This window comes from Furipterus horrens, unplaced genomic scaffold (genome assembly GCF_987537825.1).
Source record: "Furipterus horrens unplaced genomic scaffold, mFurHor1.1.pri manual_scaffold_6, whole genome shotgun sequence".
Taxonomy (NCBI): domain Eukaryota; kingdom Metazoa; phylum Chordata; class Mammalia; order Chiroptera; family Furipteridae; genus Furipterus; species Furipterus horrens.
In genome coordinates this window covers 3,315,215-3,341,810 of record NW_028327176.1, presented here as the reverse complement: position 1 = coordinate 3,341,810, position 26,596 = coordinate 3,315,215, and the positions used below count along the sequence as shown (strand labels likewise).

The following is a 26,596-nucleotide window of genomic DNA, read 5'->3' as shown; positions in this document are numbered from 1 at the left end:
GCCCCTGGGGCTCACAGAGGCCTCACCACACCGGCAGAGACCAGAGCCCACGGGCACAGCGCCCATCACGCACAACCGTGCTCCTGGGGTGGCCGGCGGGGAACCAAGAAGAACTCCAGTCGGATAAACACAGCACGGCCACAGCCTCCTTTGTCTAGTGGCTGGGTCACTCGGGCTCCGCATTTTGTCCCCCCAAATATGAACTGAAAGTCAAAACCTCTCGGAATGATCTGAAAAGCACGTAGCATGTAGACACACACACACACACACACACACACACATGCACACGCACACACTCATCCAGAAAGGAAGCACCGGATGAGGCATCAGTTTTAAAGGTTACTGAGCTCATGTCCATAAAAGGCCAATTAGTCCACTTTTCCACAAGTCGTCTGTTGCTACCCAACTGGTCAGTTTGGGCAAAATAAAGAAGAAAAAGGAAATCCAAGAATAGGTTCTTAAAAATAAAATATCAGTGAGGAAGCGACCCACTTCCTACACCGCCTCCCATAAGGTTACAAGGATAAGAACTGAAAAAGTAATTTGCATGGTAATCACCAAGTCAGGGTTCTGAGTGTCTGCAAAATAACTCATCTTGAAGATTCTACCACTGAGGGGGGTCTTTCCCGTCCGCAGAGGCTGTTTTTCCAAACATGGCTCTCTTCCTTCAACCCAGGATGAACCGTGCAGCACTTCTTCCCTTGCCCGGTGACCCCGGCGGCCTCAGGAAAGCCGCGTCACCGAAGCTGGATTGAGAATGCCGTCCAAAGCAGAGCTCCCTCCTGCGCCACAGTGTGTCACCATGGCAACTATGGGCCAGGTAAACGTGCCATGCGCTGTGGGTTTAAAAAGTCAATGCTACAGCCCCTTTCCTTACGAGTACACAGTTCAGGGGGGGATGTCACCTGCTGTGGAGATGCAGGAAGGGAAGTAATTGCAGCAGGGAACCAGCAGAATGACTTCAAAGTAGCAATTACACCTGAGTGAGGCCTTAGGGAGGGACAGATGCTGGGGAAGGGCAAAGAATGACCTTCTAGGAAAAGGGGTCAGCACTGGCAGAGGTACACAGATGGGGGGCGGGGGGCACAGCCTGCTGGGAAAGGCCAGGAGCCAGGGGTGGCAGTCTGACCTCAGGCTCTCCCAGCGGCGGCCCCCCCCGCCAGCAGGGCAGCATTTGAGGAAGGAATCGTACGCTTTGCACCTTTCAAGGGCCCCCAGCACCCCTGGGGTACACCCTAGAGCCTTTCACAAGCCCAGGCCTCTGACGCTTTCGTCCCCAGCGCCCGTCCAGGCTGCTCGCTCCCTAGGCTCCGGGCACACTGGCCTCTGTCCCACTTCGAGACCTTCACTTTGCCTAGAATGTTCTTCCCCTGCTCCTTCTCTTATGGCTCCTGCTCTTCCTTAAGATCTCAGAATACGTCTCCTCAAAGAGGCCTGCAGCTCAGTCAAGAAGTATCTGAATTCCTCCTGCGCGCCAGGTGCTGCTTCCGGCTGCTGCGGCGAGACAGTCAATAGCAAGGAGCAGAAACAAACAAACGAAGCCCCGCCCCCCATCCTCATCTCAATCCGGTCCTTCTATCTTGTTCTTTCTCAGAGTCTGTCTGACACTTTGGAACATGTTTTAAGGATTTTATTTATTTTTAGAGAGACGGGAAGGGAGGGAGACAGGAAGGGAGAGAAACACTGATCGGTTGTTTCTCACGCACCCCCAACTAACGACCTGCCCTGTGCCCTGGCTGGGAATCGAACCAGCAACCTTTCAGTTTGCAGGCTGGCACTCAGTCCACTGAGCCATGCCAGCCAGGGCTGGAGCATGTTCTGAAGGTCCAGTGACAAGTCTGTTTGCTCTAGCCCGACCCCTCGGTGACTCGAGGAGGAGCTGGGCCTGGGCAGATGTTACTTGGCCTCCAGCACCGGGGACAGTGAGGACACATGGCAGGTGCTTAGCAACAGTGCGTGAATGAACCAGCGCCTGTTTCTATCAGTGGCTGGGGGTTGGGGCACAGACACACCACGGGGAGCGGGAATGACAGCGACCGTGACAGGCGAGGGCCAGCGTGTGACGGGCTCACGCGTGCGGTGACGTGGAGTACTGGGGGCCACTCCAGAGCATGGACACTCCCCCTTGTCTTCTGCATGCAGCCTGCTGTGCCCGTCACGCCACGGGCTTTACGGGACACATCCCACCTGAAACACGCTCTTAGCATCACGCCCTGTGTTAACACCACCCCGTTTCTCCTTTAACAAACACCATCTGATCGCACTAGATCGCCCCTTGACAAAAAGGGCAAAAATGAATCTATAACTTCTGTAGGTGTTTATCTTGTTTCTTCATTGAGATATACTTCTCAGGCCATAAACATCATGCTTCTAATTATACAATTCAGTGGTTTTTAGTGGAGTCACGAAATTCTGTGATCATCAGCAGATTCCAGAATATTTTCAGCACTGTCCCCCAAAACCCATTCCCGTTAGCAGACACTTCCCTTTCCCCTGAGTCCTGGCAACCACTGAGCTGCTTTCTGTCGTGAATTGGCCTGTCCCTGAACTTCCACATAAATGGAACCATGTAGTAAATGACCGCGTATCTGGCTTCCTCCACTTAATGGGCTTTCAAGGCTCAGCCTCTGTACCCTCTGCCCGTCCTCCCGTCCTTTCCCCACACGGTTCAAATGAGTGCCGACTGCCCTCGTTGCCGTGCCACAGACCCACCAGAAGCAGCCATTAAGGGAGAAATGTTTGAAATAACATCATGACAAAGAAAAAGAACTTACTTGCATTGGGCATGAAAATATTTGATCAGATTCTGAAGTAAATCCACTCCCTTTTTAATCTTAATTTCATTGACCTTCAGCAGATACTGTTAAAAAAAGAAACAAAAACGGCAGGTCACAGGCAGAAGCAAACAGGAGCACACGGTGAGCATCTGAGGACAGACCACCTCTCTCACGTCCCCGACGCCTTCCACTACGGGGACAGGCTCAGGGTCTCCCAAATGCCGCAGCTAGGCGTTCCTTTCCGTTTGGGGCCGTGTGCATTATCTGACGGGCAGGCAATTAAATGTTTTAGTGCCTTGGAGCAAGAGGGCGTAGGAGAAATTTCTGCTCTAGCTTCACGGAAGCATGAGCAGGACTAGGATGAACGCGACGTAGCCGCCGTGAACGTTCCTGTCCCATCCTCCTGTCCCAGGTCCCTTCCTGCAGGCAGGCCACCATCTGGGACACATGCTTCTAATCCTTGGTAGTTAAGACTCTTGCCAGCCAGCCCGTCTCTAACCCTACGGCACTTCCCCGATACATCTCAAAATTGTGACTGTTATAAAAGCCAAAGTTTACGTTGACATGAATTAAAGCCACTATTAACTTGGAGACGTCATCAGTAAGCACGAAGACATCAGGAAGACCCCGGGACCCACAACATCAGACCCTGGAAATACATCTGTTCCTTGCTCAACGTTCCTAGAACAAAGAGGCCATCAACTTGCACGGTGGAGGTAGGGTAGAAGGAACCCTGAGAACATGTCACCTCTGAGACTGGATGGCCCAAAAGAGCCTGCTGGCTCCGCTGACCACACAGGCTTCTCACCTGGAACCTGGGAGACTGAGGAACGGGTGCTGCCCCAGGTCTGCCCCCGGCCCCGAGCAGACAGGCGGGGCTCTGGGTGGCTAGCGGCAGACTTCCCTCCTGTCTGGACGGCCTCCCTCCCTCCTTCATCTGATATTTATTCACTGTTATTTGAATAAGACGTTTGGCAGCGCATTAAGATGGTCACGTGTTCCAAAGATCCTGGGCAACGTGTCAGACTTGAACATGTGTGTACCCTTTGACCTACAAATTCAGTTTGCAGGAACTTACGCTAAGAGGGTGGCCATAAAAGTCTACAAAGATGAATAGGAAAGAAGCTTCACTGCAGACTTGTACACAGAAGTGGAAAGTGGCAACAATCCAAGTGTATAAAATGGGGGAAATGCTGCGTAGCCACGGAGCCCACAGAGCAGAGGCTTCGCATGGGAAGAGGCCCTTCCACACCGAGTGACAACCGATCCGGTTACAGAGGCGCTGGCAGAGGACGGTCAGTCTATACAGACGTGTCTGTGAAGGCTCGCGTGAGGACCATGGAAAAGGTTAGAAAAAGTGTCAACGTGGTTCCCTTTGGGGTGACTGTAATATCTCCTATATATACTTATATTCACCAATACTTAGAAGTACATGTTATTTTTATAATAAGAAAGCAGGACAGGATCTGTCCTCCCTGGTCCATCGACAGAAGCCCGAGGTGGCACACGCAGTTTCTTTATGAAACTCATTCTGAAGGAAAAGTTCCAAGGCTTCAAAATAAAAGCCTGGAGGCCCTTTCTCTCTATTGGAGCCCGGACAACCGAAACTGTGCCGCACCTGAACAGCATCGGCAGTTACGGCTTGGGGACAGCAGCCCAAGGAAACGGGGACAGTTTAACTGCGCTTGTCCCTACACGCTCAGAGGCTGGGTGCTCGGGGAACTGCCTTCCACGGGCCCTCCCTTCCCCATGGGGAGTCCTTTCCGGCCCGTCTATTGGTCCAGCACCGACGTTCGTCACCGGGTGTGTCCTCCTCTGGAAGCTCCAAGTTCACTGCCCGTCAGGCCCCCCTGTGTGGTCCGCACGCACACGCAGGGCCTTGCCCCGCTACCTGCCAGCTCCGGGAACAACCAAGCGCTCAGCACTGGCGCTGAGGCACCAGCCCGGCGGTGTATCCCCAGGAAAATCAGCTACCCTAACCCACGAGATCCACTCGCTAGACCCTGACGAGGCAGAGCACCCACAGCGCTGCCCCCCCAAACGGCAATGACAGCGCCCCTCCCTCCCAGAAACCAGATAAAGGGGATCCCACAAAGCCTGCGGGGCTCTCCGAGGCCCCGGTGCCCACGGGGATGCCCGCGGGGACACGTGTGGGGAGGCCCCAGCGCCTGCCGCACCTCGCACATCTGCAGCTGGAAGAAGCGCCGCTCCTTCTCCATCTCCTCGGCGATCTCGGCGCCGCTGACCTCGGTGCGGATCATGCCGTGCAGCCGCGCGTGCTCCTTCTTCTCCTTCTCTATCTTGGTTCTAGGGCGAGAGGAGCAGGGGTGAACGAGGCGCCCTCAGCATGCGGACAGGGCAGCCCTGAGCGCGCTGCCAAGGAAAATGCGTTTGGTCACGGGAACGTCAGACTCGGCAAAGGCTCCCTGAGCACCTGCCGCGCGCCAGACCGGGCTCGGAGCGGGCGGAGCAGGAGCAGACCTTCCCTGGGAGTCTTCCGCCGCAGCACTCTGCCCCGTGCCCAGCGGGCGGTCCCCAGGGCAGCGTGGGCAGGGGCGCGTCCGCCGCCCGCACCGTCTCTGCTCCCCTCTTCGCCCCCTCCACGCCTCGCTCGGTGACGTCCTGCCTGGGACCATGCTGCAGAAGCACAGCTCCCTTTCCAGTTTCCCCGGCCCTTGGCTCTCTGACACCAATGGCTACACACAGAGCCATGGCCGTGTGTCCGGGAAGACTGACCATGGCAAGAAGTGGCTGTTCAGCACAGAACAGCCGGGTTCCAGGGTTCCAGGGTCCCTGTCACTGGGGAGGGGTTTTCAAAAAGAGGCAAGAAATACAGTTTCTAATTCCTGCTTTCTGCGTTGAAGCGCAGCGTGGGGCCCAAGGAGGTGCTCAGCAACGGAGTAAGTAAGACCATAAATAAACATACGCCCGTCAGGTGGGTGCCGTCCAGTGGACCCGTGCACCAGGGCGGGGGTGGCACTGGCGGCCCCTGAGGGCCCTGGGACTACGGCGACGCCGCTCCCAGGCTCCCCTGTCAGCACCCCCAAACTGATCGGGACACAGTCTGGAGGTCACTTGTTCCTGTGATAGTCAGGGCTGGAGCTAGTGCTCAGGAATTTCAAAGATGTCTTAAATCTGTCAGTTAAGCACTTTGGCTGAGGTGGCTCAAAGGGTTGCCGGTTCGATTCCCAGTCAGGGCACAGGCCTGGGTTGTGGGCCAGGCCCCCAGTTGGGGTCACGAGGGGCAACCACACATTGAGGTTTCTCTCTCTCTCTTTCTCCCTCCCTTCCCCTCTCTCTAAAAATAAATAAAATCTTGAGAACAAAATCTGTTATGCCTCACAAGGCCTCTTGGGATAAATCAGCCTTGGGTGTACATGGGTGAAGAGTGACAGCTTTTATTTACCCCGGAATTACGTCAAGTTCTGAAGGGTGCTGGGCCCCCAATCTCCAATTCTGGGATTTCATGAGAAACTCTGTCCCCACCCTAGCTTGTGTGTTCATTTTACAGAATTTGAGCTCGTCCCCCATTAGGGCAGCAGACTCTCTCAGAAGCCCCGTCCTGCCTGGCTCAGTCCCGAGAGCACCCACCAGGTCTCGCGTTCCGGTCTGAAAGCAGGACCGGAGATCCTCCTCCCGTTTCCTGGACCGGAGAGCGATGGGGAGGAAGGGGGCTAACGGGTCTGCAGGGCAGCCTGGGAGCCGTCCAGGCGTTCTGGTCAGTACTCCCTCCAGACGCGTGCCAGGCGGGAGCCAGACCGCGGGGACGCAAGCAGCTCTGGGGACGGAAATCATGGATTTCCACGGATGGAGCGAGTCTCTGAGGTCTGCTATTCCTCGGTTTGAGCTTTGTCATCCTTCACTACTGACCAGATACCCAAGGCAGCGAAGACAACAAAACTAAATAACGCTTCAATTCTGGAATGTGTTTCTTCTCAACACTCCCTGCTCTACCTGAGGGCTCCCTATGGAGGGTCCTGTCTCCAATGCACAGCAATGACAGAGCAAACCTGAGGTGCTTAAAAACATTTTCTATTCCTCAATCAGCATTTAAATACCTGGAACACTATCCCCACAATCCCTAGCCCGGTTCTAGGAGCTGTGTCCTCTCCCCTGTGGGACTGAGGCTGAGTGGCAGTGGGACAAGTGTCTGAAGCCACCCCAAAGCGACGGGCCTGTTCCTCCGACCTACTCCTTTGCCGCTCTTGGCCGGTAAATCCACCAGGGGAAGCCCAAGGGGAGGGCGCCCCAACTCTCTCTTCCTCTCCCTTTCTAAATCCCAGGGGGCCGGGGTTGCAGAGAAATGCAGACACATACTGGGAGCAGTGGCCTGCACAGAGGACCCGGAAGATGGGGGCCCATCTAAGCTGCTCTTCGAGACAGACAACACGGGGGGGGTGGGGGGGGGAGAAAAACACGAAACACCGAGAAAAACCGCTTGACGTCCTTCAACGACCTTCTCTGAAAAGGGCATTTGGGAACCGTTCTGACATAATAAAAGGGGCACGAAAACACTTGTTTAAAGGGCTTAACATCACGAAATTTAGACTCCAGGTACGAAAGCATCCAGCTTCCTAACCCACCACAGCCACACGGTTTTAGGTAAGTTCTTCCCTGGATTAGGGTTTATTTATAGACAATACGTTTCAGCAATATAAGCTGGATTGAAAACTGAAATCTCGAGTTACCTAGGTTTATTTTTTAAAATGAAAACACTTACATTTTGGTTTCATAGTCCTTCCAAGCTTTATCAAAAGGCTTTTTCAGATCCTGTAAACAGAGAGGAATAAATTAAACAGGGCCGATCATGCATGACGTGCCAGGCCAGACGCACTCATCCCCGGACCAGCCCTGAAAGGAGCGCTAATTTCTGTAATAGACAGCGTCTGTGACCCTACCAAGAAAGAAGACTTGGAGCACAGGCTTTGAAGGTCACTAGCGGGGCCATGCCCTTTTTTCTTTCTTGTTAAAAATTCTATTTTTGAATACCAAATACACTCAGGGCAACGGGAGGGAGAAACCATTTAACGTCCCCATCACCGGACCTGTCACAAGCGCCAACCCACCTTGTCTCACCCCCCCCAGGCCCCCGCATAGGACCGTTCTGCAGTGAAACCCAGAAAGCCATAACACTGAAGTCGCTAGTTTTTCACATGCTCTCTGACTTCCCTGTTAATAGAGACCTCCCCAAGCCAGTAACCCCAGTGGGGGCCCCGACAATATAAAAGCCATTCACTTCCTGATGTCTCCCAATCCCACCCCGGTGTCTGGAACTGAACACCTCAGACTCTCTGCAAGTCTGGCTTAAAAACGTACTGAGCTACTGGAAATTCTATCACATAGTTGGGGCTCTTTCAGAAGACAGAATGCTTTTTACGGGGCGAGGCTTTTTTTGGGGGGGCTCTTTGTTGCCTATGACAAGGACGCAGTTCCACAGCATGGCTCTAGACACCGCCCCCCGTAAACGGGCCCCGCCCCCCTGCAGGCCTCACCCCGCCCCCGCCAAGTCTGGCTCCAGTTCGACCTCTGCGTGTTCCCTCTGCCTCACGCGCCTGTCCTTCCCGTTTTCCTGGCTAACTCGACCCATGTGCTCTCAGGCCCCAAAAGGATGAGGGGAGGATCCTGGTGTCAGAACACTCGGCAGGCCCTGCCCTCCCGGCTCAGTCTGCAGGGGTCCCTGAGATCGGCCAAGCTGGGCTTCCAGAGGTGCCCAGAGGTGCCCCGGGAATCCTGTCAGATCCTAAGAACTCGGGCACATCTGTTTGTGCAGAGGCAACTTAGTGCTCAGCCACCAGACGCTCATAAAGGCCACACGTCACCACAGGGAGGGCTGAGGGGTGCTGCCAGGGTGGCTGGGGACCCCGCGGCCGCTGCCCCGACAGGCCCGTGACTGTGAGCCTCCAAACGCAAACCCCCCGGGTGGCTGTGCCACATCATACCCCTTTGACTCCTTTTAGGTCCCCTTTCAGCAGACTGTCCAGAGGGAACGAGATGATGTTGTTCATATTCTGAATCTGAAAAACAGAAACAGAAAGGCCATCCTCAATTTCCTTTACAATCAAAGTGAGGGCGGCAAGGGCGTTGGGGACCCGCTGGCGGGCGCAGCCCTCACGTCACGCCCGACAGCACAAGCGGCCTCGTTATTCCTTCTCACCCATGGGCGTGCGACCGGAGACGAGGCTCCATCTACTTCCCACACTGGTTTCTACTAGTCAGCTATTGACGGTGAGAAGAGAACCATTATCACGAAGAAAACACATTTCATAACGATCGGTGTGCAAACCCCTGGAAGGTGCCAGAAGAGAAGGAATCACTGCTTCCTGCTCTCACCCACGGCTCCGGCCGGGGCTCCGGGCTGCACCTGGCTCAGCACTCGGCCCCCGGACCTCAATTTCCCAGCACAGCCCCAAAGAGGAAACTGAAAGGAAACCAGAACTAAGCGGCTTCTGTCTCCCAGGAATGTGTCTGTGAGTGTCAGTGGGCATATAGTACCTATGTATGTGTGCCTGTGCACACGTATGTGTGTGTGCATGTTGTAGGTATGTGTGCATGTGTGTGAGCATGCAGTGCATCTGTTTCTGAGGAAAGGAGACAAATAGAGAAAGGGGGGACAAGAGGTCTTGAGGTCCCTGTTCTTCTCCCTGGAACGAGAAGGCAACAGACTGGTGGCTTCACAAGTTGTCACCATGGACTAAATGGAGTAGCACCCACCCCTCCTGACACACTCTGACACCCAGAGAACACAGGGCTGCCCCGCCGGCAAATTCGAGTAAACCAAAGGACACTCGCTTCAGTCAGGGGCAACCTTCAGGCACGGACTCGGGGCTCTGAGCCCTGTGGGGGTTCCCCCACGATGAGAACATGAGCCAGGACCTCCTTTCTCACGTCCCCAGGCGCGACCAGTCCCCTAAATCCATACAACCGCCAGCTTGTGGCGTGTGTGTCCCTGTGGGTCACACGTACCCAGGAGACAGGCCGACGAAGGGAGGACGAGACTAAGAACTTTGGAATCTCACGCATCCATTCTTATAGAGAAAAAATGTGTTTTTAGTATAATTACCTGGAGTAGGAAGGCTAAATATAGGCATGGTTTTTCAGGCAATATGGGAGCTCCTCTCTATAAACTACTCAGTATATTAAGTGTCAAAATGGAGAAAGACAGTTATCTGAAAAATATCGGCACAGTGTGTGATCACGCCTGAGCCAGCCACCAACCCTGCCAAGTACACGATCACTTTATGACTCTCATCTTAGAAATGCCTTTTCCGGGGGTAACTTCTGTCCTGCTTAAACAACTCGACATTTGTCATGCACCTGGCACGGCTCCAAGGTGCCAGGTCATCAGCTAGGCTTGCCAGGATCCGCCTAAGAGCTAACATTTTAAATTCCGAGAGGCTGAGGGGAAGGCGAGGTCATGTGGACACTGGCAGGAGCAGTGACAGAGAAAAGGGGTGCTGGTGAATAGTCACGGATAACAAGATCGCGCGGGTTCCATGGTGAGCCGCGGTGGCCGTAAATACAAGTGCAGGCACAGCGCTGCGGCAGCCTGGACCTCATCCGCGTTTCCATCGGCTGCTAGGACACCCGCAGGCAGCTGCGTGCACCCGCACCCACCCTCCGCCCTCCTAGGACACACCTTCCCTCCCCTCTGCTCTGCGCTGTGTTTGTCCCCACACTTGCTCCCTCTGTGCCACCGTCACTGCCTACGCCTCAGCTGGCCCGCACGGCACCTCCCCTAGACTGAGGCCACAGCCTCCCGGCCCCTGGCCACCGCGTCCTCTCCCGGGCAGCCCCAGCCCCTCCTTCCAGCAGCTCAGCCCGCTCTACCTGTGTCCCGTCCCGAACAAAGACCACACTCACTCCTGCACGGGAGACCCTCCACCACCCAGGCTCACTGGCCGCCGCTGGTCTTCGTAGCCGGTCACGCGGGCCCCTCTGCTGTTCTCTGCTCCTGAACCTACGCCCGGGCCCAGGCTGTCCTGTCCAGCTGCAAGGGCCTCCCCACGTCCCCGCTGTTCACAGTCTCGCGTCCAGCGGGACGGACTCAGATGCCACCTTCTCCATGAACGTCCCAAACCTCCTGGCAGGATGCGATCCCTCCCTCCCCCAGGCTCCCAAAACCTTCTATTAAAAACCCTTTGAAGGCTTCTGATGGGGTCTAGCCTGCCTCATGTTACCAATCCCACAGCACAGGCTGGAAAGGGCGTCACGTGTACCTCACTTGGCCCAGGCAGACGCTTCACAGAGACGGGCTGAACAAACCATGACGCTCGGATTATTTTTCTGAGCGTGTAACACGGAGAGACGACCTAGAGAGGCTTCAAGCCCATCGGTGCCTTCAGGCCACACATCACACAGCAGACACTCGCATCGTTTTGTCAGTTCCGTCCTCCGGTACCTGCCGAGCACATATTTTGCAGACGGCAACAAAGGGTTACCACGATGACCAAACTGATGCCTGTCCCCCCAGAGGAAGAATAAACACACACACACCAAGAATTAGACAAAAGGTCTGCTCTGTACAGACACCAACGGCTCCTTGTAGAAAGAAACAATGACTTCGGCTTGCAGCGGCCAGGCAGGCTGACCTGGGCATGGGTGAAAGCCAGCCACGGCTAGAGTTGGGAGTGCGGGCAGGCTGGGTCGTGAGCGCGTCCCCGAGAGGAGCAGATGCAGCACATGCTGGGACGAGCCACGTGCAAGAAAGTGGGGGATGCAAACAGCTGAAGGGGGGCTCCGAGCTGCTCAGAGGGAGACTGAGCCAAAGGCTCAGAACAACTCACTTCATGGTGGGTCGGCAGAAAGAAAGAACAAGGTGCTTGCAGATTAAAACTCTTCATTCCAAGCCCTGGCCGAGTGGCTCCGTTGGTCAGAGTGCTGCCCCACACACCAAAAGGTTGCGGGTTCGATCCCCGGCCAGGGTGCGTACAGGAGACAGCCAATCAATGTTTCTCTCTCACATCGATGTTTGCTCCCTCCCGCCCCCATCTCTCTCTCTAAAATCAACAAATATAACCTTGGGTGAGGAATTTTTAAAATCATAATTCCAGGAAGAACTCTAGGGCGTGAGTACGCAGGAGCGTGTGCATGAATGAGTGAGAAAAACAGGATTCTCCACAGCAGGAGCAAAGACCGTGAATCACGGTTCAGTTCCTCTGTCTATTTTCAGACCCTTCTCCAACTCAAACGAGACAAAGGTGCTGATAACAGGTACCGGGGTAAGAAGAGTGAGACTCAGCTTTTCCATCTAGAGGGAGATATGAAAATGGAGACGAGGGAAGATCTACGGATACCCACACACACATGTGCTGGCGTGCGCGCCTTCTAGGAACCGGGGACAGGGCCCCGGCCTGGTGGTGACGTGACATTACACAGCTGTCACAGCTGTGATGAACGGCGCACAGGGGGCACTCCGGGAGTGGTGGGAGACAAGGCCCCAGGTTGGCAGAGGGGTCCAGAGACGAAGATGAATTAGACAGGACCCCTGTCTTCAGAACTCACCGCTCAACAGGGGAGACAAAGCCCTGCTTTCAGTCGGTAACCTGCCTTGCGAAAACTCCCAGAGCCATAAATAAAACACCATGGAACTTCCGAGAAGAGAAAATTGCTTTTCGTCTGGACACCAGGGAAATCTCAGGGGCGCGGGGGTGACGTGAGGAAGACCAGGAAGATGGGGTGGAGGGTGCTCCCTCTGGGCAAGAAGGAACCGCGAGGAGGCGTGTAGAAAGCACGGGCGTGGGGACACATCGGCTGAGGGAGCGGAGGACAGAGGACTCTGGCCGCCAGACCGGCTCAGGGGACCCTGGCCGTCACTCTGGTCTCCTTTCCTTTATGGACCCATTCCCATGATCCAAAATAGGAAACTTACTTCTCTGACCAGCAAATAATTAACTACGTTACTACAAAAGAGACAGAAAGATTAGTGGTTATCTAGGGCTGAGGGCAGGAAGAGGATGGATTAACTCTAGGAGGCCCCCAGGGATCTTCCTGGGGGGAAGAAAATGTCCCCAAGCTAACTGACGACGAGGCTGCACCACCTGGTAAAGTTACTAGTCAAGTTACCAGAAATTACTGACTTGCACCCTTGAAATGGGTAGATTTTATGACATGTTAAATGTACTCCAATAAAGCAGCTGTTTTTTTTTTTTACAGAAGTTGTTACAACCGTTAACGGAATCCGCATCCATAGACTGATCGATGTTTCCGCACTCCGGGACTTCAGTAGCCTGTCCACCCTCCGCGTTTACACGCGGCTCAGCGCCCAAGCACGCTTACTTGGGGGGATGGCGGGCCCTGGGAACGGCTGCCCGTCCGTCTGCCCCGGCCAGAGAGCTGCACAGGGGCCAGCCCAGGTGCCCCGTCTTGGCCGGAGAGCCCTGCAGCGCGAAGTCCGGCTCTGAGTCTTCCTTGGACTGTGTGTGTTAGGGCGGCCCTGGCGGCCCCAGGCTGGACGAGCCATCCTTGCGTTCTGGCCAAGGGAGACGAGAACCGCGGCCAAGAGATTACTGCACGTCCCTGGTGCTCAGGCAGCTCCAGCCTCAGTTTATGAGTAATGACATTTTTATGATTTATGGAAAGAATTAAATTACCCCTGAGTAAACCCAGGGATAGTTTCCTTAGCATCAAGCAAGCACTGGGCTTTCTCTCATGCGCGAACGTCCTTTCAACAAACATATGACATTAAGGGACTTTTTCTGAACAGCATGAAGGATCTGAATACAAATTATTAAGCTTAATCGTTGCCAGTAACTATGGTTCTCATACCTCCAGCAAAGAGGCAATCTTTAAAGTAACCCCTTTCCTCTCTCTCCCTGGCTTCCCCCGGATGTGTCTGACAAGATGAGCCAAGACGATGTCAAGGAGAAATGAATGACTCGGCCTGCGGGGCAGGCGGATAGACACGGCGCCCAGGCGGCAGGGACAACCTCGTCATGTGTGTGCAGCCGTGGGTTAGCCGCAGCCAGGCCAGGAGCTGGGTGAGGGTGGGGGAGCGGCCCTCCTCATTATTTGGTTTGGTGTTAGAATTCCAGGCGGGTCCCTCACCCTCTCTTAGAAATCTTTCCACCCTCCCCCGACCACCTCCTCAGCTCACAGGGTCTCGCCTGCTCCTTTAGTTGACCTCCGGTCACAGGGACCACGGGTCGCTGACCCCCATCCTGCCCCAGAGAACCAGTGTGCTCCCTTCTCCTTGGCTTTAGGCAGTGAGTCCATCTGCTTTAGCCAGTGATCGCCCCCGGGACCCGCCCAGAAGCCTGAACCTCAGCAGGATCCTTGCATCAGGGCCTCTGTGGTTATGCAGGAGCACAGAGAAGAGCATCACAACAGAACAAGGTGCTGGGCATGGCCTTTCAAGCTCCAGTCTCAGGAATCTAGAATTGAACAGGTCTGCCCAGGGCTCTCCCCCAAAACCCTTATGAGAGGCCAGCTCTTAGGGGTTCCCAGCTTTTCCTTAAGGGCCAATGTATCACTCTGTCAAACACGGCCAGAGCATCTCCCCTGTGTCTGCTGTCCTGTAAGTTTAGTATCCCTGACTGGGGAGAAACCTGACGGGTGGAAAAGACAACAGCTTGAGACCTGGCGTTTTCCTTTTCAACTCGAGCCAAGGCCGCTCAATCGCAGAGGTAAAGACAACCCGAGGCACCTCCTTGTCAGAGGCGGGAGGCTGCCAAGGCCCTCGGGCCTCAGCGGGACAGATACGGGCACGGAGCAGAGGGCTCAGCATTAGCAAGGAGGTGCACGCCCCCCCCCCCAGCACCTGCCAGAAGCATCAGGCCACCTCCAGGGGCCGGAGCCCGAGACCCCGAGGGTGCGTGGCTGGTGTGGCTCGGGGAGTGACAGTGGCAGAAAAGGCTTTACACCCGCGCTGCCCAACAGGACAGACACGCGCACCCTGTGCCCCTTCGAATTTAAATGCATTAAAGTTAAATCGAGTGAAAAACGGAGTCGCTCAGTTGCGTGGCCACATTGAAAGTGCTCTGTAGCCGCCTGTGGCCGGTGGCCCATGACACTGGATGGAGCAGACACAGGCCATCTGCAGCAACGCAGCAAGTTCTCCTGGACAGCCCTGCTTTAGACCCGCGGCCTGAAAAACGCTGACGCGGATTTGAGGCGTAAGCGACCCACAATCACCCGCACGCACCTCAAGTGCGCAACGTGGTCACCACCCCAATCCACGCAGCGAACATGCCCGTCACCTCCGTAGTCTCTCTGCGCCCCTTTGCAACCCCCGTCTCCCAGCTCCTCCCTCCCCAGTCCCCAGGCAACCACTGATCTGCTTCTGATCCCAAAGTGCCGTGTGCATTTTCTGGAATGTTCCATCTATGAACTCATATGGGACGCACGGCTTCTCGCCAGCTTCCTTCACGGCTGCTTTGACATGCACCCACGTTGCTGCACGCACAGCTCACTCCTCCCCCCGTGAACGGTGTCCCGTCGTCAGGCTGTGCTACGGTCTGCTCCTCTGGATGCCTGTGGACGCCTTTGGAGTCGATTCCAGTCTGCGGGCTCCTCCCCGTCTTACAAAGAGAGCTGCTGTGATGCCTCGTGGGTGGGCAGCGGGGCCCTGAGGCAGGTGGCATGTGAGCCGAGTCTGAAGGTGGGCGGCAGAGCCCGCGGGAATCTTTGCAGAGTGAGTTCTAACTTGAGGGCCCAAGGCCGGTGTGAGCCTGGGAGCTTCAACGAACAGTCCTCTCCGATCCTTCGTAGGCTGCTCGTCTGAAAGAGTGGGCACCCCGGCAGCAAATGGGGGGAAGCCAAAGGTACTCGGTCGGCAAAATGGCCTGAATGCGTCACTGCAGGGCACGGGGCCATTCAGTCTCACCGAGTCCTTACAACCAGTCTGAAGAGTAGGGTGTCGCCCCCCTCTTACAGCTACGGAAACACCTGGCCCCCAAGTCCCCAACTAAGAAGGAGCAGAGCTGAGAACGTGGGAGCCAGTGCCCTTCCGCCCTTCACACCAGAGGGGGGCTGAGCTCTCTAAGGTCAGGCTCACCCGACACATCGGAGCCGGGGAAGCCGAGTCTGGCCCACGCTCCCCCCACCCGGCGCCGTCCACACTGGAATTCCCTCCGGGTCCCTGACGCACAGAGCAGTTCGTCGGGGCCTGCTGGTACTTCCCAACAGAAAACCACCTGGGCCACGTTCCTTTTTCGTTTAAGAGAAGAAACCTCTTCCTTGGGCCGGAGATGGGGCCATCCGGGTTCCTGCACATGCAGGCCCGTGCCCATGCTCCCACGGGCAGGGAACAGTGCGCCTCGTCCTGTTTTATTGGCGGTGGAGCCACTCGGACGGTTTGTTTAGTTAAAAAGGAGAGGGGGGAGCCCACGCCCCGCTTGAGTGTGTTAACACAAACGGAAAGAACAAAGCCAGCCGGCTGCTGAAACGGGCGGGCGGCTTTCACACCAGCAGAGAGAGGGGAGAGCTGCCCTGGTTCCTGCCTTCAGCGCTGCGTCTCCGGCAGTCACACTGCTTTGATCTTGGACGTCCTAAGTGAAGAGAAAACAGTGCCGCTGGCCCCCCTTCCACCAGAGAACGAAATGCACCCCGGCCTGCCTGCGCCCACCCCGCAGACCGTGGTGGCCGACTCCGACAGGCGCGGCGGCACAGAAGCTCCCCGGCCTCACACCCTCGCCACCTCTTCTCAAACCCAACCGGAAAGAGAAAAGCAAAGCGCCTTTTCAAATGGAGGAGCTCGGAGACCCGAGTGAGGAGGTACTTGCTGGGCTCAGTCCCCCTGGGTGCGTCAGAAGCACGTCACGGGGCCCTCCTCGAGGGCGGCCGGCTCCTGACCACCCACGTCTGCCGAGGAATCGGGGTTGGCACCCAACAGGCCGCGGTCTAACATGCACCAGGGGCTGCTGGTGCCCTCGAGTGTGAGAACCACGGGCCAGCAGGTAGGGGCTGGGGGCCTGCGGTGTTTCCTCTAACGAGTTCCAGGTGATGACGTTGGTGCGCAGGACCCGAGGGACCGGACCTCACGGTGTGAACCTTGGCTCCGGGGCAACGCTTCTCACACTTTGATGTACCTGCTCGTGCCCTGGGGGCTGGTGACCATGGGGATCCGGGTTCTGGGGGCCTGGGAACCTGCAGTTCTAAGAAGCCCCAGGTGATTCCACCTGAGAGCAAGGCAAGGGCTCCTGGGCGCACAGTTGACACAGACAGCGTCCCAGTGCTTTGCAAACCAGGCCCTGGAATGTGGTTTGCAAGCTGTAGATTTTAAGAAATGATTAATAAATGGCTGAAAATCCCCAAGGAAAGGAGAATGCCCATGCAGAAGCTGGGACCCTGAATCTATCGCTATAAATTTTCTGATGCCGCCCCCCCCCACCACCACCAATGCTCCAGGCAGGGCTTTGACTGCACAGAGCACATCCCCCAGGGAGGTGACAGGACTCACGGCCTCAGGGCCCACAGCCACCTCCAAGCACCAGCCCCTCCCCCCACCAGCCTGATTCAGGCTCAGGTCTCTCTTTTCCTAAAACCTTCCCTTGTTCCCTGTCTCCATCGGTTCTCAACCTCCTCCTCCTGCGCCCCCGGGTCTCCTCCTGCCCCCACCTCTCACTGTGTCCTGTCTTTGCGGCAGAGTTGGGGTGACCACAGTGGCCTCCCACCACAGAGGCCCTCATCGGGGCGTCTCTCCCTGCAGCTGGGCGGCCAGGTGTGGCAGTCCTCTGCCTGCCAGCACACCCTCCACTCTCTCAGCGCTGACAAAAGATTTTTTATAAGGTCCGAGGTCCCCTGCGTTGTGGCGGCTAGTGTAGTAATCGCTAGAAGCCGAGAAAAGATGCAACGACAACAGCAAACCCTGTCTGCAGCTCCTTCGTGCGTCTGACGATCACAACAGCAGGACCTCCACACAGCTGACGAGTGTCCTGCTATGTGCAGAGGGGCCTGAGGACACCTGTGACAGCTCACAGGCCTCCCCCACGTCCCCTCCATCCTAGGGACCCAGGGACCCAAGGCTGGGCGGGAGTCACTGCCCCGCCCCCCGAGGCGGCCCCGTCAGGGCTCCGTGGCATCTGTCCAGTGGCCACCACAGCGCGCAGTATGTTCTAACGGAAGAGCCTGTGTGTTTCTCGCCAGAAGGGAGTTGTCAGCACTCACTGCCCTGTGTCGTCCCGAGAGGGGCCCCACTCCCAGCAGATAACCAGGTGCCCTTCTTAGCAGGGTTCTCCTCCCACGCCCAGGCCTCACCCCACCCCGCCGGCTCCTGTAGGGCTGTCCCCACATCCTCTGACTTCCAGAAGTCAGTGTGCCGTGCCACGGGGGTACCCTTCAGGGGGCACTGCTTTTCCAAAAACAGCCATACGATCAAAGCCTGACTCACGCCTGTGACGTGGCCGGCGTGAGGGTTATGGCTTGTTGTTCCGGTCAAACAAGGGGATGTGCTTGCCGCTTGCTTTGGGATTTGTGAGCGGAGGAAGAAGCTCACAGTGGGGAAGTCTTGGGAGCCGAAGACCAAGAACTTCCAGCTGCATATTGGGCCAGAGTGAAATACCAGCAGCAGTTTCTGGTGTCCAGAGTAGCTGTCGGGGGCCCATCCATTAGCTCTGTCCCCTAGGGAAGCCCTGAGCCCCCCAGGACCCCACACTCACACGGTTCCCACCCTTGCTTTGTGTACAAGCTTAACGGGCACAGACCTCTGGTTTCCCAGTGCGCAGTGCGCTGTGCGGAAAAGACAGGCAGGGAAATGCGGTGATCAGGAGGGAGGGGTGTCAGAACGGGGATCAGCAGCTGCCGGAAATGGGAAGAGACGGTCTGGCACCAATCTAGGGGCAGACATTCCCAAATACCACCGCCGGGCCATGGGCGCGTCCTCTCGATTCCAGCTCAGTTCATTCATGTTTTCCCCCAAGCCAGGGCAAGTCTTCTTCCCCGAAAGATAAAATTATGATCAGTGTCTACGTTTAATAAGAAAAAAATGTACATTTAAAAATATAAGACAGAGAAGGTAAAGGGAAGTTCACGGAAGCGCTGAGGCAAGGACCTTCGGGAGAAAGTCTGCGCTAGCAACGGGGCGAGCCCCGTGATAATGGAGAACTAGCTCTTGTTGCCCCCAAGATGGGCGCCGGTACCGGCGCGGCAGGTGGGACAGCCTCCCGGCCAGGCACTGAGCACAGCACACCCACAAAGCCACACGTGACCCCTCACCCCCCAGCGGAACCTCACTAGCTCTTGACTCGGCCTATCATGTCTTCTACCTCCGATCACGTGTGGAAAAAAGAAAAAAGACATGTGCACATTGGTTGGTGAAACTTTCAAGTTCCTAGTTCAAGCAGAGTGGGGGGACACCCCTCGGCCAGCCTCCCCGGGTCCCACGCTCAGTGTCCGCCGGCCCCTGCAGCCGGAGCGGAGCGTGGGCTCTGCAGCCTGGAGGATACATTTCACGGCCAAGCCCTGCAGCCTGAGACAGAGACCATGCACCTGCAAACACCCGGGCAGACATGTCCTTCCACGCAGCCGCTCCTGCATTAAAAAGGTGCTGCGCAGCGCAGACGTGGCCCTGGGGAAACATTCTTTCCAGGATCCGCATGTCCGTGTGGTGAGAGGAAGGGACCCTAAGACACCGGGCTGACCTCGCAAGCAGTTCAGCACACGTTATACTGTTACGTTTCGGGAGCGGCCCTGTCCCCGCCTCCATCCCTGCACCGCTGCAGAGGAAATCCACAGGCTCGCTCAGGGCGGGAGTCCCAGCCGTTAGTAAGAAAGCCGCACGTTACAGTAAGCTGGCCTTTCTTTGGGGGTGCTCCAACTGCTTTACAACCCTCCTTTCACACCACAAAGCAGGTAGGCGGGAATGGCTATTCCTTCTGGACAAGGGGTAGAATTGAGACTCTTAGCCATATAGAACTGAAATACCCAGGGAAGAGCAAAACCCAGGTTTTAAAAATAAGAGATAGGAGAGATGTGACCAAAAATAGGAATAAGAATCATATACAAAATACCAAAAAAGGAGAAATCTCCTATAATCAGCTCACGCTCAGCAACAGCTTTGCAGAAGCAGCCACTTGGCCTACCCCCCCACCTCCCCCTCCCTCCCTCCCTCTCTCTGTCTCTCTCTGAGCTTTGCCAGGAAATAGGATCGACAACCCTAACTGCACAAAGTCAAAGCTGAAACTAAAGTAACGCACGTGGACTTGCAGTGACGATCATGAAGGAATCAGTGTGTCCTAATGACACCTCACACGTCAGTCGTGGGCTGGGTTTTAATTTACAGAAAACCCTCCCCTTTTACGCCTTGTATCCTGACGGTGGCCCCCGGTGGCCCCGTGAGGCGGGCGCGATGTTCCCGTCCCGGCTTTCAGGACGCCCAAGCCAGCCTGCGCTCCTCATCTGCGGCACCTTCCTGCTCACTCCCCTGTCCAGCCTCTTTCCCTCCAGGAGTTTCAGTACCGCGGTGGGAAGAGCACAGACTTGATGTGTTAAGACCCATATTTGACTCCTCACTCTGCTCCTTGCCAGGTAGGCCCAGCCCAGCGCTGCCCGCACGGGTGCCCGCCGAATGGTGGCTCCCCTGACGCGCTGGCCGCAGGGACTCCCGAGTGCTCCCGGAGGCCCAGGGCCCTTCTACAGCTGAGAAGACCCTAGCGGGGGTCAGCTGAACGAAGACAGCGGCTGGGAGTCAGGGACAGACCCGGCCTCCGGCGCGTCACCCTGCTAGCCTGTCCCTGCCTCCTCCCGGGATCCTCTCCCTGCTTCTGTGGTTGGGTGCTGCCTGCTGACTCACGCACGTCCCCGTTCTGGGCTTCCCTCTTCGCTTTGCCGAAGCGCATCCTTTAGGAGTTGCAGAGAGAGGGGCGCGCGGGGGCCGCACTCGGGGAGCTCATGCATGGGCGCCTCTCTGACCCCAGGGCTCAGCTGGCGGGGGTCACTCCGGGGGGCGGGGGCATGCTCCCCCACGGGCCACTGGTCTTGCTCCAAACCTCCAAGTTTCCAGGGTTACTACTGATGAGTCCAAGACCATTGCGGTTCTCAGTCCTGGGTGCTTCCGGGAAGCGTTTAGGGTCGTTGCAGGTTCACATGGAGACGCATGGGACTGGTCCCCTCTCACTGTGCTGGGCACGAGCGGACCCCTCAGCGGGGGAAGCCACCTTTGCTCTGTGGCCCCCACAAGGTCTCCTCTCCTCTCCTCCTTCTGAAACGCTGTCAGGTGGGCACCGAACCTTGAGGATTAACCCTCACTGACTCTTTTACCCATTTCCTACTTTTTGGGTTTTCAATCTATTTTCTGAGAGAGTGCGTCTACGCCAGCTCTTCCCACAGGGTTTTTCGTTTCATTTTTCTTACACTGACTGTCCCCCTCAATGACAAGCCGCACCCCCCTTCCCGTCTGGGTGCAACGTCCACTCCGACTTCTCTGAGGAGTTACACATGGCTTCTTTCGAAGTTTCCTTCCGTTCTTTCCTTGTCTCCATTTCCGTTTTTGTTGGTGGGTTTTGGTCTCTAACTCCGGAGGCCATCCCTGCGTGTTTCAGCGTCAGGCACCAAGGAGCTGGCAGGTCACGCCGCGTGCACGCAGGGGCGGAGACACGAGGCTGACTTTTTCACCAGAAGACGCCCTGCGCCAGCATCCGTAGCGCTCTCCCCGGGACCATGTGGCTTCTCCAGTTCAAAGAGAAACAAAGCTCCAGTCTGGCTGGGCAGCGAGACCCACACCGCCGCGCCTGCCAGTGTCCAGGCCGGGGGGCCTCAAAGGGACTGGGGCTCCAGGGCTCACGCCGTCAGCCTTTCAGGGCCCAAATAAAGAGGTGATGAACTGGATAAAAAGCCCCAAGAGATTTCAAATGAAGCCGAGTTAATAAACAAACAACAACAACAAGAAACTGAAGCACAGCAACAACTTTTTATTTTTAGCATTTCCAACTGGACACCTGACAAGTAGAGACAGGGAGCGAGACTGAGAACCAGCGTGAGCGGGGTGTCCCCTCCCTGTCATTGTCCCCCGAGTCTGCCCTTCTCGCCCCGGCTCACAAACCCGCCGCCGCCCCCATTTTAAGAACGAGGATCTGTGTTTTCACTTGGTAAGAGCCTATGACAAGGGCAGAGAAAAAGACACTATTGTCTGCGACCTACATAGAAAACATCGTCAAGTTCTTGGCCTGGCCTGGTCGCCGTGACCTTTAGGGGAAGCGGGGGGAGAGAAACAGGAAAGAGATGCTGGCATGACCCCCGTGGACACTCCCCTGGTGGGAGAAACGACCCAGTGGTCCCAGCGGCCTCGCAGGCTGCGCACATCTTCAGAATTCCATTTCCACCACGAGGCCGAGGCCGAGGCCGAGGCCGGGCCAGGCCGGGGCTGCCCGGCACTAGAAAGAACGCCGTTCATCCCGTGTCCCCAGCCACCTCTCGCAAGCCAGAGGCACAGGTCCCTGCTTCCACATTTCCTTAAAAGTGAGAACTTTTTTTTAGGCTCTGCATTTGAGAGAAGAAAGGGCTTTAAATACTCATGGTAATTTCTGCGCTTTGATCCTAAGTTACCCTGCTGTGTGAGACGGGTCTGAAACGTGTTTATTAAATATTTTAAGTTTCAGTGTCGGCTATAATTACCAAGAACAGAGTACTCCACACTGTTTAAAGACTACTAAACATTGAAGTCAGAGGCCCCTGAGAAGACGAATGCGTTTACCCACTTTGCCCCACAGCTGGGCATACTGAACGTGCGCGACTGAACGTTAAAAGGCTTGTTAAATAGCACAACTCTGCCATGCATTCCAAAGTGACCTAGCCTGTCGGGGAACATAATTCCTTTCAGGGCCACAGGAGCTCTGAAAATCATTCCTAGTTTAGCAAACGAACCTCAGACCCCCCCTTCCGAGCGACCTCTCCCACCAACGGCACGGATGCCACTTACCAGGTTCTTGAAAAGCGCCGTCAGCTCCTTGGTGAACACGGAGAACTTGAGGAACGCGCTGCCCAGGTCCGGGTCGTCCCTGCACACGCAGTTGCCACCGAACTTCTCCAGCGCCTGGGTGTACTGCTCCTCGTTCTCCACGTGAGCTGCGGCGGCAGGGGGACACGCATTAATGCCCCGGCCCCGCCATGCCCGGCCCCAGCGGGCTCTTCTCAGCGGCAGGTAAAACGGGACATGTGAACAGGATGCAACTCTGAGCAAAGCCAAGATGTGCCGGGAGCAGAGGTAACTTTGCTGCCCTGACAACAGCCCACTGTCCCGGCAACGGGTCCCCAGGCCCAGGCGTGATGAGCAGAATGGGGGGGGGGGGCAGTCTGCAGCGCATCGGACGAGACAGCGAGGCCGCCCCAGTGCCTTCCATGCCTCCCCTCATCAAGGCGGGGGCCCCCTGTCCAGTCAACTCCACAAGAGAGGGCACCTCAGGTCTCGTGTGAACCTCACGACTCTACCGACAGCAGACCGCACACCCCAGCATCTCCTTCCCACACAGGCAGAGCCTGGCCCTGGGAGCGTGGGCCAGGGCGGCGGCGGCGGCGGGTGAGGGGCTCCAGGTGCGTCTCCTGCCCCAGGCCCCACCTTTCCTGACTCCTGCGCACCCCCAGACTCATCCTTCCTCCAGGACGCCTTCCCCAGAGCCGCCCTGTGCCGGGCACCTGGCGGGGGCACCTTCCTGTCCTTGCACTTAGCACGTTACGCCGGAATTGCCTGGGATGTGTGTCCCCTGATATGTAGAGAGGGCAGGAAGTAGGTTTTATTCATCTTTGCGCCTGAACTCAAAGACAACACACGCATTGCTGGGATACGAAAAGCCAACCCTGGCATCTACCGGATGTATCTACTGGCATTCGGTCTTGGAGCAGCACCTTACAGAGTGGAAACCCGGCCTCTGGGTGTGCAGCTCAGTGAGTCCCAACTCCTGCTGACTGTCGAGACCATCGCGGACCTTCATCAAACTAGAAATGGGGGTTCCGTCTCAGACCTCCGAACGGAAACGGTGGGGGCAGGCGACCCAGGTAATTCCGGGAACTGAATGCGGTTGAATATAATTCCCTCACTTCTGGGTGAGGCCTTTCCTTGTAAGTGAGTCCAGCTAGTCTGTACCCAAACGACTTCCATGTGCACAGACACCTGATGTCTACCTTTTCACAGTCTCAATGAGAAACATAACACAGCCACGTCATGGGGGCGACAGGGCAGGCAGACACGCAGCATGAACTTGGACGTGAACTCTACCCACTTCCCCAGGGAAAGAAAGCCACTGTCAGCCACTGCCAATGCCTGGGCTGGGCGTGACAACGGGGGCCAAGGAGGGGAATGCTGGTTAGTGGGGGAGGCAGCCGTCGCCCTGGAGCCAGGTCCCTCTGACCCACGAATGCTGTCCCCACCCATCCTACCAGGGAGTTGCCTTGCTCTTGACCTCCAGTGGCATTTAAATGTCTCAGGGGATTTCTAAGTGGATCCAACAAACACAAGAGAAAATTAACTTCACTGTTCAAGCCCTTTTCCTTTACTGTGTTTTTACTTTATTATTTTATTTTTGATGTTTCAGAAAAGACCTGTGTTTCTAAGCTCACACTTGGCAAACGAGCAGGAACACACACAAGTACTGTGGAGGGGCCCTCAGAGGAGCCGGGTCCCAGCCTTCCGCCTTTCAGGAACGCGGGTGACCGCGGTACATCACGCGCTCTCTCTCCCCGGGGCCCTGGCTTGGCCACGTGAGGGCTGAGACCTGGGATGAGAGAGTCACAAGGTTCAGGTACAAAGCGACAACACAGAGCAAGGATCATAGTTCAGCCGCACTCAGCACACGCCCCCAGGCTCGGAAGCGTTCAGGGCGGCCAGCTGTCGCTCACTCTGACCAGAAATGCCTCTCCTGCCCTCACATCAGCTCCCTACACCGCGTCTTCTGTCTCATAAAGCGAACGGGAAGCGGGCCTCAAGGACGCCAATGACTTGTGCTGGGAGGCAGAGCCAGAACGGGGCCGAGCGGGTTCAAACCCAGGTCTGTCTGACCCCGCAGCCCACTCTCCTGCCCTGCTACACCGGCCTGGGCCTCAGCCCTAAAAATAGCTCGCCTCGCCGCAACCCCAGGGAGCTGCGCTTGGGATTTTAAAGTTCCGTGTCAGAGGCAGATCAGCTGTGCCTTCTGTTTCCCTCTGCTTTTAATTCCAGAGCCGGTGGTCAGCCATGGAGGGTGGTTCCTTTCAAGCCACACGCTATTTTAACCATTTCAGGACGGGGGGTTGAGATGTGGGCAGTTCCGGCGTGGCTTTAGAAGGAGGGACGGCCATCTGGTGATGTCGCTCTGATGGGCGAGAGACACAGACACGCTGAGGCCATGGTGGCCTCGGGAATGATGGCTGGACCCGCAGGGCCTCTGTAAGGGGACCCCCGAGGGCAGGGAGGGAACCGCGTTTAGTTTGCCTACGTGGTGGCCTTGTGGCCTTTTGTTCCGCTTACCCTGATAACCCTCTGAGGAATTATTGTCACCGTCCCTGACATCCTATGAATAAAGGGAAGCTCAGAGGGGTTCTGTGATGTTCCCAAGATCACACAGTTGGCAAGACGTGGGGCAGGGGCCAAATCCACCGTCTGTCCGTGATGCAGGCCGCCTCCCAGCCCCTGGCCCGCCTGCCACAGAGAAGCGGACAGCAAGCTTCCCGTCCCAGCACCAAGTATGAATGACCTTGCACTGTCCCTCCTTCTGGGCTCCTCAGCTGGTGTAGGCTACATTAAATATATATATATATTCCCTCATACGTACTGATCCCAGCAATGCCAAGGGTGATCAATGAGCTTCTGGCTCATTGTTGTCGGCCTCATCATCCTCATCTTCATCATCTCATGAGTCATGACGACCCCATGTATTTATATTTAAAGGGTTTTCAGCCACTGCAATCATTTTCTGACACTCAAGCTGCCCCAGCTTAGGTCATCGGGAACCTCTTCCTGTTGATCTGGTTGAGGTTTTAACACAAATTTCTCTCCTGGCAAACACACTTGAACCTTCTCGGTCAAGACCACAGCCCCGTGTCTCTCCAGGTCTCCCTGTAACGCCCAGCGTGGCGCCCCCAAGAACAGTAAGTAAGCCCTCTGTAAATACACATTAGCTGATGGCTGGCGGCCCCAGATCACCCCAAGTTTGAGAGTTTCCTATGAGAGAACAGAAAACAGTTGAGCGTTTTTATTTTTCTTCTGCCAAAAAAGAATCTGAAGTAAGAACCTAAAATAAATAGCTTGGGAATAAAGTTTCTGGAAAGAACCCAGACAGGGGCTATCGCGTTTATTTACAGAACTGTGAAAGCTGCTTCTAAAAAGAACCCACGTTCCCCTCTCCCCGTGTTCAAACGTATCTTTAACTCCGGTTCGTATTAATGATCCAGACCCAAGAATCTTCGATGTGGGAGGGACACGGGGAAATGGGACTCTGAGTCACTGAGACCAGAGATAAGCCCCTATTCTTCCCAATTCTAATCCTGCAGCCTCCCCTTGACCCCCCCCCCCCGCCCCCACTGCGCAAAAGTCACGCTGTCCCCCAGGCCACTCAAAGGGGTGAAATGAGAGGCTCACAGGAGAAGATTCAGTGCACGCAGTTCAAGCAAAAGCCCCTGGCTGCAAGAGGAACAAGGGTGGCCCCTCCGCTCCGGCTCTGCAGGCCACCAGCCCAGAGCTGCCAGCGGGCGGGTGGGGCCTCCCAGCCCAACCCACCACCTTCACGTCCATCACAAGCCTACCCTGGTTAATTCCAGCCTCGAAGCAGGGCGTGACTCCACCGTTGGAGGGAACACAAAGATGCACGTGGTCACTGGTGTCCAGGGCAAGACGCATTGATCCTGCCTCACTGGCCGGCAGGCTGCCAGGCATGGTACTGGGTGCTGAGCATTCGGAGGCGCCAGACAGGGGATTTCTG

The 26,596-nt window shown here is 56.2% G+C and overlaps 1 protein-coding gene across 2 annotated transcripts in view; it reads right to left on the bottom strand.

Annotated features, from left to right (window-relative positions):
* Positions 1 to 26,596, bottom strand: part of ASAP2 (ArfGAP with SH3 domain, ankyrin repeat and PH domain 2) — a 134,940-nt gene that overhangs the window by 53,103 nt on the left and 55,241 nt on the right. For both annotated transcript variants that reach the window (XM_090280884.1, XM_090280886.1), the window contains exons 3-7: positions 22,627 to 22,772; positions 8,717 to 8,791; positions 7,498 to 7,547; positions 4,955 to 5,084; positions 2,775 to 2,860 (exon numbers count right to left, since the gene is read on the bottom strand). In XM_090280884.1, coding sequence (XP_090137010.1) covers positions 2,775 to 2,860; positions 4,955 to 5,084; positions 7,498 to 7,547; positions 8,717 to 8,791; positions 22,627 to 22,772 — 487 coding nt within the window. The remainder of the gene's footprint in view (positions 1 to 2,774; positions 2,861 to 4,954; positions 5,085 to 7,497; positions 7,548 to 8,716; positions 8,792 to 22,626; positions 22,773 to 26,596) is intronic.